Genomic DNA, 21,599 nt, shown 5'->3' on the forward strand with positions numbered 1-21,599 from the left:
CGTAAGGGCCACTCAGCTCCTGACCTCATTACAGCCTTGGTTCAAATACAACCAAAAGAGCGGAACTCCCGAGATGAGGTGACATCAAGTCAGCATTTGATCGAGTGTGGTATCAAGGTGCCTGAACTCAACTGGAATCAATGGGAATCAGGGGGAAACTCTCCGCTTGTTGGAGTCATACCTAGCACGAAGGAAGATGGTTGTGGTTGTTGGAGGTCAGTCATCTTAGTTCCAGGACATCACTGCAGGAGTTCCTTAGGTTAGTGTCCTCGGCCCGACCATCTTCAGCAATGAACTTCCATCCATCATAAGGTCAGAAGTGGCGAAGTTAGCTGATGATTGCGCAATGTTTAGCACCATACCCATTTCCTCAGATACTGAAGCAATCCATTTCTAAATGCAGCAAGACCTGGACAATATCGAGGCTTGGGCTGACAAGTTGCAAATAACATTCGCACCCCATAAGTGTCAGGCAATGACCATCTCCAACACGAGAGAATCCAACCATCGCCTCTTGATGATCAATGGCATTACCATCACTGAATCCCTCACTATCAACATCCTGGGGGTTCCCATTGACCAGGAACTGAACTGAACTAGCGATATAAACACTGTGGCTACAAGAGCAGGTCAGAGGTTAGGAATCGTGCAACTGTAACTCACCTCTTCACTCCCCAAAGCCTGTCTACCATCTACAAGGCACAAGTTAGGAGTGTGATGGAATATTCCCCACTTGCTTGGATGAGTGCAGCCCCCGCAACACTGAAGAAGCTGGACACCGTCCAGGGCAAAGCAGTCCACTTGACTGGCACCACATCCACATTCACTCCCTTCACCACCGATGCACAGTAGCAGCAGTGTGTACCATCTACAAGATGCACTGCAGGAATTCACCAAGGCTTCCACGACAGTAGCTTCCAAACCCACGACCATTACCAGCTTGAAGGACAAGGGCAGCAGATAGATAGGAACATCATCACCTGGAAGTTCCCCTTCAATTCACTCACCATCATGGCTTGGAAATATATCGCCGTTCCTTCACTGTCACTGGGTCAAAATCCTGGAACTCCCTTACTAACAGCACACTGTAAGTACCTACACAACATGGACTGCAGTGGTTCAAGAAGGCAGACCACCTTCCCAAGGGCAATTAGGGATGGACAATAAATGCTGGCCAAGACAGCGAAGCCCACATCATGTGAATGAATTAAAAAAAATCGAGGTTTACCTGCAAATTATATTGCCTTGAACTTCTGACCAAAGTAAAGCACTGCAGACGTCATTCCCTGGAGCAAGGATGACGTATTTGCTCAGGTGAGGAACCAGCTGAAGCTTTCAATATTGGTTTTCTTAACACCGAGTTTCCAAACGGGAATTGAGCAATGGCTTGAAAGCGAAAAAAAACAGGGCTAAGGAGAAAGAGAAGAAAATTGTCATTAATTATAAAGCTCTTTGTACAAAACTGACATAGACACGATGGGTGGAAGGTCCTCTTACTGCGCTGTGCCATTTGAGGATGACATTGTTGATCAGTCTGTCTCCAGCATTCCTAATGAGAACAGCCGAACTCCACAGAACCATGGAACCATAGAACACTACAGCACAGAAAACAGGCCATTTGGCCCTAATAGTCTGTGCCGAAATATTATTCCGCTGGTCCCATTGACCAGCACCTTGTCCATAACCCTCCAGACCTCTCCCATCCATGTATCTATCCAATTTATTCTTAAAACCTAAGAGTAAGCCCGCATTTACCACGTCAGATGGTAGCTCGTTCCACACTCTCACCACTCTCTGAGTGAAGAAGTTCCCCCTAATGTTCCCCCTAAACCTTTCTCCTTTCACCCTAAAGCCATGTCCTCTCGTGTTTATCTCTCCTAATCTAAGTGGAAAGAGCCTACTCGCATTTATTCTGTCTATACCCCTCATAATTTTGTAAACTTCTATCAAATCTCCCCTCATTCTTCTATTCTCCAAGGAATAAAGTCCTAACCTGTTTAATCTTTTCCTGTAAATCAACTCCTTAAGACCCGGCAACATCCTAGTAAATCTTCTCTGCACTCTCTCAAACTTACTGATATCCTTCCTGTAGTTAGGCGACCAGAACTGCACACAATACTCCAAAGTTGGCCTCACCAATGTCTTATACAACCTCACCATAACATCCCAACTCCTATCTTCAATACTTTGATTTATGAAGGCCAGTATGCCAAAAGCTTTCTTTACAACCCTGTCCTCCTGTGACGCCACTTTCAGGGAATTATGTATCTGAACTCCCAGATCCCTTTGTTCCTCCGCACTCCTCAGTGCCCTACCATTTACTGTGTATATCCTACCTTGGTTTGTCCTTCCAAAATGCAACACTTCACACTTCTCCGCATTAAATTCCATCTGCCATTTTCTGGCCCATTTTTCCAGTTGGTCCAGATCTCTCTGCAAGCTTTGAAAGCCTTTCACGCTGTCCACAACGCCTCCAATCTTATTGTCATCAGCAAACTTGCTGATCCATTTTTCCACATTATCATCCAAATCACTGATATAGACAACAAACAACAATGGTCCCAGCACAGATCCCTGAGGCACACCACTAGTCACAGACCTCCAGTCTGAGAAGCATTCATCCACTACCACTCTCTGTCTTCTCCCACACAGCCAATTTCGAATCCAGTTTACAACCTCTCCACGGATACCAAGCGTCTGAACCTACTGAATTAACCTGCCATGTGGGACCTTGTCAAAGGCCTTACTAAAGTCCATGTAGACAACATCCACAGCCTTTCCTTCATCTAATTTCTTGGTAACCTCCTCAAAAAACTCTACAAAGTTTGTTAAACACGACCTACCACGCACAAAGCCATGCTGACTATCCTTAATCAGCCCTTGGCTGTCCAAATATTTTTTTATCCGATCTCTCAGAACACCTTCCAATAATTTACCTACAACTGACGTCAGGCTCACTGGCCTGTAATTACCTGGTTTACTTTTGGAGCCTTTTTTAAACAACGGAACAACATGAGCTACCCTCCAATCCTCCGGCACCTCACCCGTGGCTAAGGACATTTTAAATATTTCTGCCAGGGCCCCTGCAATTTCTACACTAGTCTCCCTCAAGGTCCGAGGGAATATCATGTCAGGCTCGAGGGATTTATCTACCTTTATTCGCTGTAAGGCAGCAAGCACCTCCTCCTCTTTAATCTCTATATGTTCCATGACACTACTACTTCCTTCCTTATAAAGTATGCCAGTTTCCTGAGTAAATACTGATGCAAAAAAAAACTGTTTAAGATCTCCCCCATCTCGTGAGGCTCCACACATAGATGACCACTCTGATCTTCAAGGGGACCAATTGTGTCCCTTAATATCCTTTTACTCTTAATATACTTGTAGAAACTCTTCGGGTTTACCTTCACATTATCTGCCAAAGCAACCTCATGTCTTCTTTTTGCCTTCCTGATTTCCTTTTTTAGTATATTCTTACATTTCCTATACTCTACAAGTACCTCATTTGCTCCTTGTTGCCTATACCTGCTATACACCTCTCTCTTCTTCTTAACTAGATCGCCAATATCCCTTGAAACCCAAGGTTCCCTATGCCTGTTAACTTTGCCTTTAACCCTGACAGGAACATGCAAACTCTGCACTCTCAAAATTTCGCCTTTGAATGCCTTCCACTTACTGAACACGTCCTTGCCAGAAAACAACTTATCCCAATCCACTCTTCCTAGAATCTTTCTCATTTCCACAAAATTGGCCTTTCTCCAATTTGGAATCTCAACTCGAGGACCAGACCTATCCTTATCAATAATTAACTTAAAACTAATGACATTTTGGTTACTGGACCCAAAATGTTCGCCTACACATAAAGACCCAAAGTGCTGCTGCATGACGTCACCGCTTAACATTGCAGACAGCTCCATTGGGCTCTTTACAGCGCAGGCTTGATAGAGGCGAGTGGGGTCATATTCGCATCACATATGATGGAGCTGCGGTTTGAAACATGGCAAGAGCATTATCCAAGCGTTTTCATTTCAGTGTGAGCGAAAGTTCGATGATTAACGTTTGTTGTAAATATGAACACAAGGGTTGGAATCCTGCTGACTAAAGTTTTCACCATTTTTGATTTTAACCAAATTAATTATCAGTTAATTAGCAGGAAATCTATCCAAATACGTCCGCAATTTCTGATTTCCATTCATTTGTCAGCATTCAGGGAATTTGCTTTCGGAAATGGAACAAACATGGAGCCAAGTTGGTGACACTCTTGCTTTCTGGGTGTGTGTCTCTCCTTAGGCCTCTGTCACATTCGGTGTATATCCCTGTGTGTCTGTTTCTCTGCGATTGTCAATGTGGCTCAGTTCCCTGAGGGGGTGAAAACGTTTTTAACGTCGCAAACTTGATTCGCATTAGTTGTGCGAATTCATGTTAAATTCTCGCTGAGAAAAGAATCAGCGTGAAAGATAAAACAAGAAATTGGCCCTTTCTATATTTATCCTACAACAACAACTAATTATATTTATAAAGCGCCTTTAACCTAATGAAACGTCACAAGGCGTTCCCCAGGAGCATTATATAACAAAGTGTGACACCGAGCCTCTTTTCGGTCAGATGACTAAAAGCTCAGTCAAAGAGGGAGACTTTAAGAACTGTCTTAAAGGAGGAAAGTATCGATTTCATGTTCCAGCTAACAGCAAAGGTTCTACTCATTGGTTAAGAAGTCTCTTGTGTTCATCCGACACAGACCATTTGGTCGGAGAAAGTTGTCTCGGGTGAAAGAGATCGGGAATGAAAAAAAAAATGTCAAAAGTTGTCTCCATAATCCAAATGTGAAGCCTTATTGGTAGATTTCCTGATGTCCAGTGACCTGGAATCGGCGCTTCCATTGGACCAACAGCGAATAGGGTGGAGGGTTTTGGAAATTGAAAGTTACACATGTGCAGCTTGTGGCACTATTTCACCTCACTGTCAATTTCATGTTCCAGCTCACAGCAACCGTTGTTTTCATTGGCTGACGAAGTCGTTTGTGTTGAACCGAAACAGGCAGTTTTGTGGTGAAAGAGATCTGAACTGAAAAACAATAGGCAAAAGCAGCGTAGTTAAGCCAAATCGAAAAACTTTAGCACAGCTTCCCTGGTGGTCTAGTGGTCAGGATTCGGCGCTTTCACCGCCGCGGCCCGGGTTCGATTCCCGGTCAGGGAATGTCAAGTTGTTGAGTTTTTCGGAACGGGTGTTTATCACTCATTGACTGGAAAAGTTCAAAAGCTCCACCAGCATCAGAGGAGTGAGAGTTCAAGTTTCACCTCAAGAGCTGGAAAACATCACACTTGGAGTGAGGCAATGAAGAAAGAGGAGAGGAGCACTGACTATAGAATTGTTGGTGTGAGGCAAAATATGGGTGGGACAAGTACGAATTTTGCTGCCTACTGTTTGCACTGGCACAAATATCACTCCTGATGGATCAACCAATCACTACTGCTCTTTGAAAGCAGCGCGCCCGGCCGAATGGCCTCTTTGTGCTGTAACTTTCTAAAATTTTATGGTTCCCAACAGCACGGGTTATTCTGCCATTTTATAACCCACACCAGCGAGATATTCTTTCTTACCTTGTATTCGTCTCTTTTGAAACGAAAACACGGAGCAAATTCTGCGAGGTTTCTTGTCATTTCCAGCACGAGATTTGTCACGAGACTAATTGAGCGACACATTAATGGTGCCAATCCTTCCCGGGAGCTCGCCGCATCCAAAGAGCACTGTTATCATCAGCCTGTCATGTACCTTCCTGCAGTATATCTGCTGAACAATATAAGCCTATCACAGCTCAGCTTTCTTCACATTGAAACCCAGTGCGTAAATCAGTTCCAAAGCTGAACAACTTGGAGGGGAGTGACTGTGGATAATCGGCACTGTGCACATTCCTGTAATCAGTATCTGGGAGAACCAGGAAGATGAGATCCAGTTGTCTCTTTACCCACGAGTTTTACCCATTCCCATGAACTGACTGTCTCTGCATGAAGCAGCTAATTAACCTGGGGGCTGGACAGGGAGAGGGAGCTGGAGGCGATACAGGGACAGAAGCAGAATGAGGTACGACATGAAAGTGTTTTGAATTAGATGTGTGTCAGTTGCTTTCAGTGATGAATGACATTCTTGTAAGTTTCACAGGAGCCTCAGTGATTAGTTGGTGTTTTTTTATTTCAAGCAGCAAGATTTTAAAAGTAAAAAGATAGAAGACTGAACCTTTCTCCAATTTTACTACAACAACAACAGTTTATATTTATAAAGCGCCTTTAACCTAATGAAACGTCATAAGACGTTCCCCAGGAGCATTATATAACAAAGTATGACACCAAGCCTCATATTCGGTTAGATGACTAAAAGCTCGGTCAAAGGGGGAGGCTTTAAGAACTGTCTTAAAGGAGGAAAGTATCGATTTCATGTTCCAACTAACAGCAATGATTCATCTCATTGGTGAAGAAGTCATTTGTGTTCAAACTAAACAGACCATTTAGTCGGAGAAAGTTGTCTCTGGTGAAGGAGATCAGGAATGAAAAAGAAAATGTCATAAATTGCCTCCATAATCCAAATATCAAGCCTTATTGGTAGTTTCCCTGATGTCCAGTGACTGGGAATCGGCGCTTCCATTGGACCAACAGCGAATAGGGTGGAGGGTTTTGGAAATTGAAAGTTACACATGAGCAACTTGTGGGACTATTTCACTTCACTGTCAATTTCATGTTCCAGCTCACAGCAACCGTTGTTTTCATTGGCTGAAGAAGTCGTTTATCTTTAACCTAAACAGGCAGTTTTGTGGTGAAAGAGACCTGAACTGAAAAAACAATTGGCAAAAAGCAACGTAGATAAGCAGAATTGAAAACTGCTACTACAGATTCCCTAGTGGTCAGGATTCGGCGGCCTTGGTTCGATAACCGGTCAGGGAACGTCGAGTTATTGAATTTGGTAGAATGAGTGTTGATTTTTCATTGATTGGTACCGTTTAAAAGCTCCACCAGAGTCAGAGAAGTGAGAATTTAAGTTTCGCCTCAGAGCTGGAAAACATCACACTTGGTTCAAGTGGAGTGAGGGAATGGAGGAAGAGGTAAAGTTGCAAAGCACTGACTATAGAAATGTTGGTGTGAGGCAAAATATGGGTGGGAAAAGTACGAATTTTGCTGCCTATTGTTTGCACCGGCACAAATATCACTCCTGATGGATCAAACAATCACTACTGCTCTTTGAAATCAGCACGCCCGGCCGAATGGCCTCTTTCTGTGCTGTAACTTTCTATAATTTTAGCGCAACAGCACGGGCAATTCTGACATTTTATAACCCATTCGAGCGAGATGTACTTTCTTACCTTGTATTCGGCTCTTCTGAAATCTAAACACGGCACAAATTCAGCGAGTTTTCTTGTCATTTCCAGCACGAGATTTGTCACGAGACTAATTGAGCGACACAGTAATGGTGCCAATCCTTCACTGGAGCTCAGCACGTCCTAAGAGCACTGTTAACATCGGCATGTCTTGTATCTTCTTGCAGTACATCTGCTGAACAATATAAGCTTATCTCAGCTCAGCTTTCTTCACATTGAAATCCAGTGTGAAAATCAATTAAAAAGCTGAACAACTTGGAGGGGAGTGACTGTGGATAATGGGCACTGTGCACATTCCTGTAATCAGTATCTGGGAGAATCAGGAGGATGAGATCCAGGTGTCTCTTTACTCACGACTTTTACCCATTCCCATGAATTGACTGTGTCTGCATGAAGCAGCGAATTGACCTGGGAGCTGGATGGGCAGAGGGAGCTGGGGGCGAGACAGAAGCAGAAAGAGATGCGACATGAAAGTACTTTGAATTTGACATGTGTCAATTGCTTTCAGTGATGAATGTCTGCCTTGTAAATTTCACAGGAGCCGCAGTGATCGGTTGGTGTTTTATTTAAGCAGCAAGATTTCAAAGTAAAAGATAAAAGCAAATTACTGTGAATGATGGAAATCTGAAACAAAAGCAGGATATGCTGGAAAAACTCAGCAGCTGAAGCGGAGGTCAATGTTTCCAGTCTGTACCACTTTTATTCAGATTTTTAAAGTATTACAGCACCCAGTGTGGGGCTCGAACCCATGACCCAGAGTATTAACATTCTCATGCTCTGCCGACTAAGTCAGTCAGGAACATGAAAAACTGTTGTGTATCCAAATACACATGGTTAAACGTCCTGCTTTCTACCTGATACCTCAGCTTGACCGGAATTTTAAAGTGTGGAACGTAATCGGCCTACAAAATGCCCCAAAGTTGCAATGCATTCCCCTCAATCACCTATAACATCATTCACATCTTCCACTTCTTAGCTGCACCTTCTTCCAAATACTGTGATCGAATTTCCTCGGGATTTTCTCCTGGATTTAATATTTAAATTTTTTGTGACCTCTTTTTGAAATCAGAATCGCTTCAATATCCAACACAAATTGAATTGCAAACCTGACGGACAAACAATGGAAAACAAGTCACTCGGTAACACAAATCCCATGGTGCTCATTTTCAGATTCACAACAGTCAGATTTTCAATAAAAGAAAGGAACTTTACAGTGAAAAGTTTAGAAAGTTGGTGTGAATTTTATTTGTGACTCACTCACTCGAGAATTCTGTAAATGCTGCCCGGAGGTTTCGTGACCGGGATAGAATCTACCTGTGTTTTACCTGAGCTTGTGCTCGGTGTATTGGGAGGTTTGGCCCAGTTTGGAGTATCTCACGTCCCAGAAATGGGCAGTAACCCGCTGATTGAAGCTGCAGTTGTTGCTTTCTGCTGGCAGAGAGTGCTTGGAGAGTGCAGGGCCGGAATATTGCTGCTTTGCTGCTTTTCCCTGTCTCACTCACTGTGGAGTTGAGGAAGAGAGAATAATTGAGGGGTTCGTTTGATTCCAATAATTTCATGAATTTCTGATGGGTTAGATGAAGGTACAGAGTGGGTCCAAATCTTTTCTCATTGTAATTGACAGAAAACGTAATTTTAAAAAGAAGCTGTTTTTGTGGGAGCTCACTGGACAACAAAAGACCTGCCACCGTTTGGGGAAGATATCTTGTAGCCCAAGAACCCAATAACAATCCAGAACTGTGTGGCAATGAATGGTGATGAGGGGGAAAAACAGTAAAAATCTTCACCCCCTGGGTGGTCTTGAATGACCAACCTTTCAGTTAACAGGGAAACACGCTGACCAATTGCGCTACAGACTCTTACACAAACCTAACTGACAAGGTATCCCAACCAGGGTGTCAGTGAGTCTAATCTTCAGATTGGCACTACCCAGATGACTATCGTGCACTATCAGTTTTACTCTTCCAAAATAAATGGTGGGACATTCATCCCAGATACATGGAATCAGTCTGATCCCACCCACTGCAGACACATGCATGTCACCGGGAACCAGCTCTCCTACAACCGGTGCCATCTCCCTTCGAGCCTTTCATTGTCTTGTCTGATACCAAGTATTCTGATTGTCCCGAAGCCGATATTAGGTTTGAATTCCTGATGTGCAGTAACCAGAATCCTTTCAATGTCACAAATCAGTCAATTTCACTGATAACATTAGAGTCACTGTTCCAGGTCTTAAAGAAGGGAAAGGTGCCTTGACTTTCTCTGGTCAGTCGGGCAGTTCACCCTTCATTCGCATTGGATTCCATTCCTCAAAGTGGATTTTCATTTCCTTCTTGAGTTCCCTTACTACATCTGGCAGCATCTTTGGATTGAGAGGCATTATTAACATTTCAGATGCAGTGCAGTTCTGATGAAAGGTTACAGACCTGAAATGAAAACCATGTCTCTCTCTCCACAGTCACTACCAGATCTGCTGAGAATTCCAGCATTTTCTGTTTTTATTTCAGATAACCAGCATCTGCAGTATTTTTGCTTTACTTTACCTGATCAGTGAAACATATAAGATCCTCAGGGAACTTGACAGGGCGGATTTGGAGAGGATGTTACCTCTTGTGAGATAATCTAGAACTCGGAATCGCTGTTTAAAAACAAGGGGTCACCCATTTAAAATGGAGATGAGGCGATTTTTCTTCTCTCAGAGGGTCGTGAAACTTTGGAACTCTGTTCCTGAAAAGGCTGTGGAAGCAAAGTCTTTGAATATTTTTAAGGCAGTGGTCGATATATCCTTGGTAAGCAAGGGGGTGATAGGTTATCAGTGATAGGTGGGATACAGATTTCAGGTGACTAACAGGTCAGCCAAAATCTTATTAAATGGCGGAGTAGGCTTGAGGGGCCGAATGGCCTACTCCTCCTCATTTTCTTATGTAGTGCTAAGAATGTGGAACCCATTACCAGTGGATTTCGAGATCATGTCTGAGCTGAAAATATGTAGGTAAACTCACACTGTAAACAGATTGTTCACTAGTTAAAATTGGAAAGGGATTCACTCTCATCCCATTTACTGACACAGCAACACAGTCTTGCTGGTGGGAGACCATTCAGATACTTCACATGTGCAAAGGGCTTTATTCAGTTTGCCCACACGTTAACACTCCAACTTTAAAAGTTCAAAAAATTTGATCCACAATCAGAGCAGAGATGCTGGCAAGACATGCTTTAAATGTTCCATGTATCGGGGGAAATGTTACTAGGTAACCCCATCTGCTGAGACTACACTGAGTTCAGATCTAACTGTCGGGGTTTGTTCTGCATCCAGGCGAGAATTGCGGTGGACCCCAGAGCAATTTGGCTGCTGTATCATTGATTCAACAATTTTATGTCTTTCCCCTATGGCACCCATCGTATTCTGATTACAGGACAGAAGTTTCTGTTCTACAACGTGATCTTACAATGGCGGAGCGGCCACCCAGCATTCACTGCGGGACAGAATATGCCCTATCTTCACAACAGCATGGCCATACGCATGCGCAGTGCTGGGAGTGCTGGTGCATGCGCATTGCGGTCGGATCCATAAGCATGCGCAGTCCTGGTTTGTGACAGAAGCTACTCAGAGCGGGTGAGAGAATGTCGAGTGGGCGCAAACTAACAGAGTTAGTGGGTGTGTGAGGAGGAATGGAGCCAGCGGAGTGGGAAGAGAGGCTTCATAAAGACATAGTGCAGGCCGCAGACCTCAACTAACAAGGTACCGGTCTTGTGTTTGCAGAGAACGAGCCGAAAAATTCTGGATTTCTCCCGCCGCCATCTTTATAGGGGGGGCAATGTGCAGCGGGGCGCATGCGCGGTAACCCTGTTCCAGGTAGCAGGAGGAGAGAATATTGTGCATTTCTATCCTGGACTGACAGGGATGGATTTTGGAAACTCTTTTTACAGGGGGTTAGAAGGGGAGGATTTACACACAGTCAACTCAAACCAAGAGAAACGTTTGTTCTTTCTGAATTTCAATCCTGATTGACCTTCATTGTTTTTTTGAATTCCATTTACAGGATGTTAGAAGAGGAGGAACTCAAGGGATACTTGAGGGAGATGAGAAACTGAAACCGAACATCACGACAAAATCTGAAAGTCTCTTGATTCACCAGGACCTGAATAGCACCAGCCTTTGAATGTAAGCATTGAGGTCATTTTCAGTTACTGGGTAAAAAATCTCTTCCTCACATTGTGGATCTTACCTAAAATCTTAAATCTCTGTCCCTTAATCCTTTCATAATCAGCTAATGGGAACAGCTTTTATTTAACTACCTTTCATAATCCTGTACACCTCTATCAAATCTCCCCTCAAGCTCCTTTACTCCGAGGAGAACAACCTCAGTTTCTTGAATTTAATCTTACAATTAAAATCCCTCATCCCTCGACCCATTCTGATAAATCTCCTCTGCCCCCTCTCAAGGCCCCTCACATCTTTCATAATGTTTGGTGATCACTGGTTTGCACAGACCCAGATGTTCTGTGTTTGTGACATCATCACACATCGACAGTTACATTGTGACATCATCATACATCAACAATTACACGGTGACATCACTCCGCTCCCTGGGTATTTCCTCAACTGGGAGATTTTTCTCTGACTCCGGTGCTTATGCTATCTTTCCAGCTGCAGGCTCCAGCAGGAGAGGTTAAATTTGAAAATGGTGATATTGTTTCAGAGGTGAGTATTTTTCACCATCCATCTACAATTTGGAGCTTTTAGTGCTGTGCTCTGTTTTCTGTGAGAGGTTCCAAGTCTCTGGGACTGGTGTGGCTCCTTAACTGAGGATCTGAATCCATGTCCATCCATTGCTCCGTTTCACCTCTGCCCTCCCTGATCACCTCTCTATCGTTGTCTAACTTCCTCTGTCTCTCATAATGGATCTATTTGAGTTATGTTTAGCATTTTATTGTTACTTCTGCTGACTGTGTCTCAATGAGGTTTCCTCCGCTGCCCATCCCCTGACCATGTGCTGCTGGCTTCCCAGCTTTATCTTCCCACAGTATCTTTCATAGTCAGGAATTGTTTTTCCTGCACTATAGTCCATTTCTATTCCACTTCTGAGCTTATATTGATCATCAAATTCTGCAGCATTTTTACTCCCTGTAAATCATTCTGCGAACCCTGAAATGTTTACTCTGTTTCCCTCTCCATAGATACCAGCAAATATTGCCAATCCCCAGTTGCCAGTGGAGAAGATGATGTTTGACCTTCTTGAACCGCTGCAGTCCGTGTGGTGAAGGTGCTCCCACAATGCTGTTAGGTAAGGAGTTACAGGTTATTCACCCAGTGATGATGAAGGAACAACAACAATTTCTATTTATAAAGCACTTTTAATGTAAGACAATGTTCCAAGGCATTTCACAAAAATGTTACAAAGCAAGGTTTGACACTGAGCCACATGAGGAGATATTAGGGCAGGTGACTAAGCGTTTGGTCAAAGAAGTGGGTTTTACAGAGTAAATTAAAGGAGGAAAATGAGGTAGAGAATGGGAGAGGTTTAGGGAGTGAATTCCAGAGCTTGGAGCCTTGGAAAGTGACAGAATGGGCACGAATGTGGAACAATAGAAATCAGGAACGCTCAGTAGGCCAAATTAGAGGAGCGCAGATATCTCTGAGGGTTGTGATGCTGGAGGAGATTCCAGCAATAGGGAGCAGCTATGCAGAAATTTGAAAATAAGGGGTGGAGTCAGGCAATGTTACTGAGGTGGAAATAGACGGTCTTGGTGATGATGTGGATGTGTGATTGGAATCTCATCTTGGGGTGAAATATTTCACCATGGTTGTGAACAGTCTGGTTCAGTCTCAGGCAGTTGTCGGGGAGAGGGAGGTAGTCGGTGTCGAGGGAGTGGAGTTTGTAGTGGGGACTGATGACAATGGCTTCAATCTTCCCAATATTTAAATGGAGGAAATTTCTGTTCATCCAGTTCTGGATGTCAGACAAGTCAGGAGGGTGTGTGACTTGGAGGGGAACTTGGAGGTGATGGTGTTCACATACACCTGCTACCCTGGTCCTTCTCGTGGGTAGAGGTTGCAGGTTTGGGAGATTCTGTCAAAGTTCTGGTTTATTTGTACGTCTATGAAAAGCCCTTTCCTCACCCCCTGCCTCTCCCACTCCCCTCTCTGACTTTCTCTCTCTCCTTTTCTCCTTTTGTCACGTAGAATTCTCTAGCCTAGTGGGTTGTGGATGCTCCAACGTTGAGTATATTTCAGGCTGAGATGGGGAGATTTTTGGTCTCTCAGGGAGTCGAGGGATATGGGGCGTGGGCAGGAAAGTGCAGTTGAAGCCCAAGAGAAGCCACAATCGTATTGAATGACGGAGCAGGCTCGAAGGGCCATGTAGTCTCCTGCTGCCCCTAACACTTGTTTTATTATTGACACCAGAGTCTTGTGTAGGCCCAGACTGGGTGGCAGGTTCCCTTCACTGAAGGACATTAGTGAACCAGTTGGGTTTTTATGACGATCCAGCAGTCTTCATGGTCACTTTTTCCTAGTGAAACTGAAACCAAACATCACATCAGGATCTGACAGAGTCGTCTAATTTATCGTAACCTGAATATCATTGGATTTTGAACATGGAAGGAAAAAGCACCGTTCACAGTGGGGAGAAACGATACACGTGTTCTGTGTGTGGACGAGGCTTCAGCCGATCATCAGGCCTGTCAAAACATAAATGCAGTGAGAATGGGGAGAAACCATGGAAATGCGGGGACTGTGGGAAGGGATTCAATTACCCGTCTGAACTGGAAACTCATCGGCACAGTGACACCGGAGAGAGACCATTCACCTGCTCCATGTGTGGGAAAGGATTCACTTGTTCATCCCATCTGCTGACACACCAGCGAGTTCACAATGGGGAGAAACCATTTACCTGCTCCGTGTGTGGGAAGGGATTCACTCAGCCATTCAACTTGCTGAAACATGAGCGACTTCACACTGTGGAGAGACCGTTCACCTGCTCAGTGTGTGGGGAGGGATTCACTCAGTCAACTAACCTGCTGAAACACCAGCGAATTTACACTGGGGAGAGACCATTCAAATGCTCAGACTGCGGGAAGTGCTATAAAAGCTCTGGGGAAATGATGTCCCATCAACGTGTTCACAGTGACGAGAAACCATTCAGGTGCTCTCAATGCGGGACTGGGTTCAGGTGGTCATCTCAACTCACAGTACACCAGCGAGTTCACAGCGGAGAGAGACCGTTCACCTACTCCGCGTGTGGGAAGGAATTCAGTCAGTTACCCAACCTGTTGACACACCAGCGAGTTCACACTGGAGAGAGACCGTTCACCTACTCCGCGTGTGGGAAGGAATTCAGTCAGTTACCCAACCTGTTGACACACCATCGAGTTCACACTGGAGAGAGACCATTCACCTGCTCCGAGTGTGGGAAGGGATCTACTCAGTTATCCCACCTGCTGAGACACCAGTGAATTCACAAGTGACAACAGTGAATGGATTTTGCGGTTATTCACATCCTAGACTGAACCATGTTGATTGGGATCTGTTTCTACTAATGTTAATAAACTCCAACCCAGTTATAGCTGTTAATATTCTGAATAAAGTCAAATAAATCAGCTCTGTGTTAAACATACAAATTAGTTCCTTTTGAAGTGCTCTCCCTCTCTCCCCGTCTCCTCCATCCTCACCTACAACAACAAGTGTGAGGAGCTCATGGAGCTTCTTTGTCACTAAGATTGAGACAATCCGATCAGCTGCCTCTGCTGCTTCCCTCCCTTCCACTAGCCCACCGGGACAAACTGTCTCTAAAGATCCCCCTTGTCTGAGCCCTGAAGCCACATCTTTCTTTAGTTTCGCTCCCATTTCCTCTCATGCCACCTTAGTGCTCATCTTGTCCATGAGACCCACCTCCTGCTCCATTGACCCTATTCCCATTAAACTGCTGGTCACCCAACTTCCCCATGTTCGCTGAGATTGTCAATGTCTCTTCAGTTACTGTCCCTCTCTCCTTCAAATCTGACATCATCAAGCCCTCGTCAATAAACAAACCTTTGGCCTTGTCCTCACAACTTGCTGTCCCATCTCCAACCTCCCTTTCCTCTCCAAACTCCTCAAACATGTTCACACCTCCCAAATCCATGCCCATCTTTCCCAAAACTCTATGTTTGAATCCCTCCAATCAGGTTTCTGCCCTGCCACTGTACTGAAACAGCACTGATCAAAGCGCCAATGACATCCTATGTGACTGGGACAAAGGGAAACTATCCCTTCTCCACCTGTCTGCAGCCTTTGACAGGGTTGACCACACCATTCTGCTCTAACACCTCTCCACTGTCGTCCAGCTGGGTGGGGCTGTTCTCTCCTGGTTCTATTCTTCTCTATCTAACCATCGTCAGTGAATCACTTGTAATGTCTTCCCTTCCCATTCCCACAGTTACCTCTGGTGTCCCCAAAGGATCCAGCCTTGGCCTCCTCTTATTTCTCATCAACATGCTCCCCACAGCGACATCATCTGAAAACACAGTGTCAGTTATCACATGTACACTGACAGTGCCCAGCTCTACCTCACCACCACCTCTCTCCACTTCTCCACTTTTATTAAATTATCAGATTGTTTGTCTGATATTCACTGGTGGATGTGCAGAAATTTCCTCCAATTAAATATTGGGAAGACTGAAGCCATTGTTTTCATTCCCTAGATACCAACTCGATTCCTCTCCCTGGCAACTGTCTGAGACTAAACCAGACTTTTTGCACAAGTGATGTCAGGTTTGACCCTGACATATGTTCTGACTCGGGTGTATGTGTCTTGGTGAGTTTCCAGTCAAATAATGATGTGAAAATTCCCCACAGACAGAACAGACAAACATTTCTCCTTCCATAATCAAAGGCTGGTCATTTATGAATTCAGTGATTCTATAAGATCTTGTCGAGATTTTTGGTTTGAGTTTCCCCATCTGAAAATCCTCTCCCTCTCATCCCCTGTAAACGCAGTTGACAAAAGTCAACACTGTCAGTACAGGTTAGAAATTCAGAACAGACAATTCTAGTTTCGATGGAATATTCTTTCTCCTTTCATTTCCCCCAAATCTATAAATCTCTGTCCCACACACTCCTGCCCCTCTCTGCTCATTGTTCCAGATTCAGTGCCCAGTCACCTACTAATTCTTTTCCCCTCTCCAGATTCTCTCTTCCTGTCCTTAAAGTGGTGGCTCAGGCTGTGGGTCAATCCCATTCCTTCACTCTAATTCTACCAAATAATTCAGCTAAAAACAAATGCTCTTTAATGACTTGATTCGTCGCTTTGAATGTTTGGAAAGCATTCCCTATTCCCAATTGTGGAGAACAGAAAGTCTAGTGGCTAATTCAAAGCTTCCTTCTCCCCAGGTCTGTTCCAACAAGCAGTGTCTATCTGAGTTACATTGATACACACTCACTCACTCAGTTAGTGGTCAGGTCTCAATGAGCAGCAAGAACAGAGGCAATACAAGTGCAGAGGCACGAGTGATAATCTTCCAGCCTTCCTCAGACACAGAAGAGGTGCCAGAGGACTGGAGACCTGTGAATGTTACACCCTTGTTCAAAAAGGGATGCAAGGATAAAGCTGGCAACTACAGGCCAGTCATTTTGACCTCAGTGGCAGGGACACTTCTGGAAACAATAAGTACGGGATAAAATCAATCATCACTTAGACAAGTGCAGGGTAATTAAAGAAAACCAGCATGGATTCATCAAGGGAAAAATCATGTTTAACTAACTTGCTGCAGTGTTTTGAGGAGGTAGCAGAAAGGGTTAATAAGGGAAACGTTAATGTGGTGTATATGGATTTTCAAAAGGCATTTGATACGGTGCCGCACGAAACACTTCAGCAAAATTCTTGGCCATGGAATAAAAGGGAAAGTAGGAACTTGGATAAGAAACTAACCGAGAAACAGGAACCAGGGAGTAGTGGCAAATGGTTGTTTTACAGATTGGAGGAAGGTTTGTCGTGGAATTGCTCAGGGGTCAGTTTTGGGACCCTTGCCCTTCCTGATGTATATTAATGACCTAGTCTGTGGTGTGCAGGGCATGATTTCAAAATTTGCAGATGATACGAAGATTGGAAATGTTGTCAACTGTGATAGGGAAAGTCATGAACTTCAAAAGGACATAGACATTTTGGTGGATTGGGCAGACAAGTGGCAGATGAAGTTCAATGCAGAGGAATGTGAGGTGATTTGTTTTGGCAGGAAATGTATGGTGAGATAGCATAAAATAAAGGGAAAGCATCTAAAGGAGGTGCAGGAACAGAGGGACCTCTGTGTGTACGTACTTAAGTCATTGAGGATGGCAGGGAATGTTGAGAGAGCAGTTAATAAAGCATTTAGTATCCTAGACTTCATTAATATGGGTATTGAGTACAAGAGTAAGGAGGTCATGTTGAACTTATATAAGACACTTGTGAGGCTTCACCTGGAGTACTGTGTCCAGTTCTGGGCACCATACTTGAGGAAGGATGTGAAGGCTTTGGAGAGAATACAGAGGAGATTAACAAGAATGATTCCCGGGATGAAGAACTGTAGCTATGAGGATAGATTAGAGAGGTTAGGACTGTTTTCCTTGGAGAAAGGAAGGCTGAGAGGAGATTTAATAGACGTATTCAAGATCCTGAGGGGTATGGACAGGGTAGTGAGAAAATGTTCACACTCAAGAGAACATCAAGAACTGAAGGGCACAGATTCAAAATAATTGAAAAAAGTAATTGGATGTGAGGAAAAAAAATCACCCAGAGGGTGGTTAGATTCTGGAACAAACTTCCTGAAAGGGTGGTGGAGGCAGGTTCGATCGAGGTATTCAAAAGGGAATTGGATTGTTACATGAAAGGAGAGAATGTGCAAGGTTACGGGGATAAGGCAGGGGAGTGGGACTAGGTGGAATGTTCTTTCAGCGAGTCAGTGCAGACTCAATGGACAAATTGGCCTCCTTCTACACTGTAACGATAATGTGATACTATGAAGAACAACAACAACTTCTATTTATATCAAGCTTTTAACATGATAAAATGTCCCAAGGAATGTCACAGGAGCAGGACATATTAGGCCAGATGGCCAAAAGCTTGGTCAAAGAGGTCAGTTATAAGGAGTGTCTGAAAGGGGGAAAGTGAATGAGAAAGGTGAGAGTTTCAGGGAGGAAATTCCAGAGCTTAGGGCCCAGGCAGCTGAAGACCCGGCCACCAATGGTGGAGTGATTAAAATCGGGGATGAAGGACATCCGGTAATGGTGCTCCATGTATGTGGGCCCCATAGCCCAGGCTCAAGGCCCAAATCTGAACTTTGGGTCATAGTTTGACTGTCCCGGGTCTCAGAGAAAAACAATTCCCCAAATAAACATCTTGTAGGATTTTTGTTTATTGATACCATAAAAAGTTTGGACCAGTTGAGTCCTCCTGTGCACTCGATGGGGATTGACATTAACATAACTAAAATTATCTGTATTTCAGTGTCAGAACAATATGTTTTAGCAAAGATAAAAAAATATATAAATACTGAACAGAACAAACCTGGGGAAATACACAGCAGGTCAATCACCATTAGAAAGTGATAAGTTAATGGTCACTGTTTCAGGTGGGACTCCTTCAGAATGAACACTTCCCACCACCAGCACCAACCCCCCTCCCCCATCCCCCTCCCTGTGAACTGAACATTCCTTCACCCACTCACCCACCCATTGCACATCCACCCAATGGCTCCCAGCCTGGATTGACATTCAGCATGAACCCAGTGAGAGGGTGAGCTGGCCCACGGGATGTCAGAATGGACAAGAGCTGGAAGTGGTTCCAATCAATGCGTTTTAAGTTTCATTGTTTAAAAACAGGAAACTTAATATTTTGTCAAACCCCCATGTGCACACCCTTGGTGAATTACAATTTCTCACCCAGTCCTTTCCTCTGGTTTCAACTTGGTGCATCCTGTGAGGGTTCAGCAGAGGTAGAGACAGGCTGCTCGGGAGATGGGGGCAGAGTGTCGGGAGATGGGGCAGAGTGTCGGGAGATGGGGGCAGAGTGTCGGGAGATGGGGGCAGAGTGTCGGGAGATGGGGAAGAGTGTCGGGAGATGGGGCAGAGTGTTGGGAGATGGGGGCAGAGTGTCGGGAGATGGGGCAGAGTGTCGGGAGATGGGGGCAGAGTGTCGGGAGATGGGGGCAGTGTGTCGAGAGGTGGGGGCAGAGTGTCAGGAGACGGGATATATACTGTACGTGTTGCTCAGCTTCATAATCCACATCTATCAGTAATGGATTTGCTGCCATCTCGAACAAAACTGTTTTCACCACTAAGGCTCCGCTGGTATTGAATAGTCTTCATGACATCATCGCACTGGGACTGGATGACATCATCGCACTGGGACTGGATGACATCATAAGAGTCCATTGTTTCTTAATGACCCACATCAATAACAAGAGGAAATATTAATAAACCTGAGCACATTATCTAGGCTGACACTCCAGGGTGACACTGAGGGACTGCTGCACTGTCAGAGACAGCATCCTTCACATGGAACTTGTGGAGACTCTGGTCACAATCTTCCAATCCTCCTTATATAGTAGTGGTGACAAAGGACTGACAGATTGTAAATGTTACACCCCTGTTCAAAAACACAGCAATTCCAGGACAATCAGCTTCATATCAGTTGTGGGGAAAGGCTGGAGACAATAATCTGGGAGAAAATCAATTGGCACTTGGAAAAGTATCGGTTATTTGCAGCATTTTCTGGTTTTAACACTGATACTTCCCTGGATCCCAAGGCACTCTGGGAGGTGTGGGGAGCTGGGACGTATCCATGAGAGTAACCAAAGGTCTGAGAACTGAAAGAATCTAGAGTTAAGAGAGGAGAAAAGATCCAAAAATGGAGCCATTAGGAACAGGACATCAATCAGTCTCCTCTTATCCTGGAGAAATCAAGGACTCGACATTCTGAGAGTTTGAAACAAAGCTGATTTATTTAACAGACATCAAGATATTAAACTTCAGCCCAGTTACAGGGATTATGAACAGCAATAGAAACAAACCAAAACTGTCAGAATGAACACAGTTCAGTTCTGGATGTGATTAACAGCAGCAATAACAGCAGAATCCAACCCCTGCTGTCACTTGTGAACTCGCTGGTGTCTGAGCAGGTGGGATGACTAAGTGAATCCCTTCCTACATTCGGAGAAGGTGAACAGCATCTCCCCAGTGTGAAGTCGCTAGTGTGTCAACAAGTTGGATAAATGAGTGAATCCCTTTCCACACTCGGAGCAGGTGAACGCTCTCTCTCCAATGTGAATTCACTGGTGTACACTGAGGTGGAAAGAAGGCTGAATCTCTACACAGGAGGTGCAGCGGAATGGCCTGTCCTTGTGTGAATTCGCTGGTGTTTCAGCAGGGTGGATAACAGAGTGAATTTCTTCCCACACTCAGAGCAGGTGAATGGTCTTTCTCCAGTGTGAATTCGCTGGTGTTTCAGCAGGTGGGATGACTGAATGAATCCCTTCCCACACTTGGAGCAGGTGAAAGGCCTCTCTCCAGTGTGAATTCGCTGGTGCACTTTGAGGTTCGATGAAGTCCTGAATCTCTTTCCACAGGAAGTACAACTGAATGGCCTCTCCTCATTGTGTATTCGCTGGTGCTTCAGCAGGTCAGGGGACCCAGTGAATCCTTTCCCACATACCGTGCAGGTGAATGGTCTCTCTCCAGTGTGAACGAGCTGGTGTGTCAGCAGGTATGATGACCGAGTGAATCCCTTCCCACACTCGGAGCAGGTGAATGGTCTTTCCTCTGTGTGAATTCGTTGGTGTGTCAGCAGGGTGGATAACTGAGTACATCTCTTCCCACACTCGGAGCAGGTGAATGGTCTCTCTCCAGTGTGAACTCGCTGGTGTGTCAGCAGGTGGGGTAACTGCTTGAATCCTTTCCCACACTCGGAGCAGGTGAATGGCCTTTCCCCAGTGTGACTGCGTCGATGGGTTTCCAGTTTGGATGGATAATTGAATCCTTTCCCACAGTCCTTACATTTCCACGGTTTCTCCATGGTCGAGGTGTCCCTGTGTCTCTCTAAGTTTGATGATCAGTTGAAGTCTCATCCACACAGAGAACACGTGTACAGTTTCTCCCCACTGTGAATGGTGTGATGTTATTTCAGGCTTTATAACTGGTTAAAGCTCTTTCCAGTCAGTGCAGTGGGACACTCTCACTCGGGTGTGTGTGTGTCTCGGTGCTTTTACAGTCACACTG

General features: G+C 44.7%; 1 protein-coding gene and 1 non-coding gene across 2 annotated transcripts in view; one reads left to right on the forward strand and one right to left on the reverse strand.

Moving 5' to 3' along the window:
- LOC144698056 (uncharacterized) overlaps nt 1–21,599 on the reverse strand; it is a 136,661-nt gene that overhangs the window by 33,825 nt on the left and 81,237 nt on the right. The window contains exons 3-4 of the mRNA XM_078569987.1: nt 21,014–21,363; nt 20,806–20,932 (exon numbers count right to left, since the gene is read on the reverse strand). Coding sequence (XP_078426113.1) covers nt 20,806–20,932; nt 21,014–21,363 — 477 coding nt within the window. The remainder of the gene's footprint in view (nt 1–20,805; nt 20,933–21,013; nt 21,364–21,599) is intronic.
- On the forward strand, nt 5,125–5,196 carry trnae-uuc (transfer RNA glutamic acid (anticodon UUC)). Its single transcript has one exon. It is a non-coding gene; the product is annotated as a tRNA-Glu (tRNA).

This window comes from Cetorhinus maximus, chromosome 23, assembly GCF_964194155.1.
Source record: "Cetorhinus maximus chromosome 23, sCetMax3.hap1.1, whole genome shotgun sequence".
NCBI lineage: Eukaryota > Metazoa > Chordata > Chondrichthyes > Lamniformes > Cetorhinidae > Cetorhinus > Cetorhinus maximus.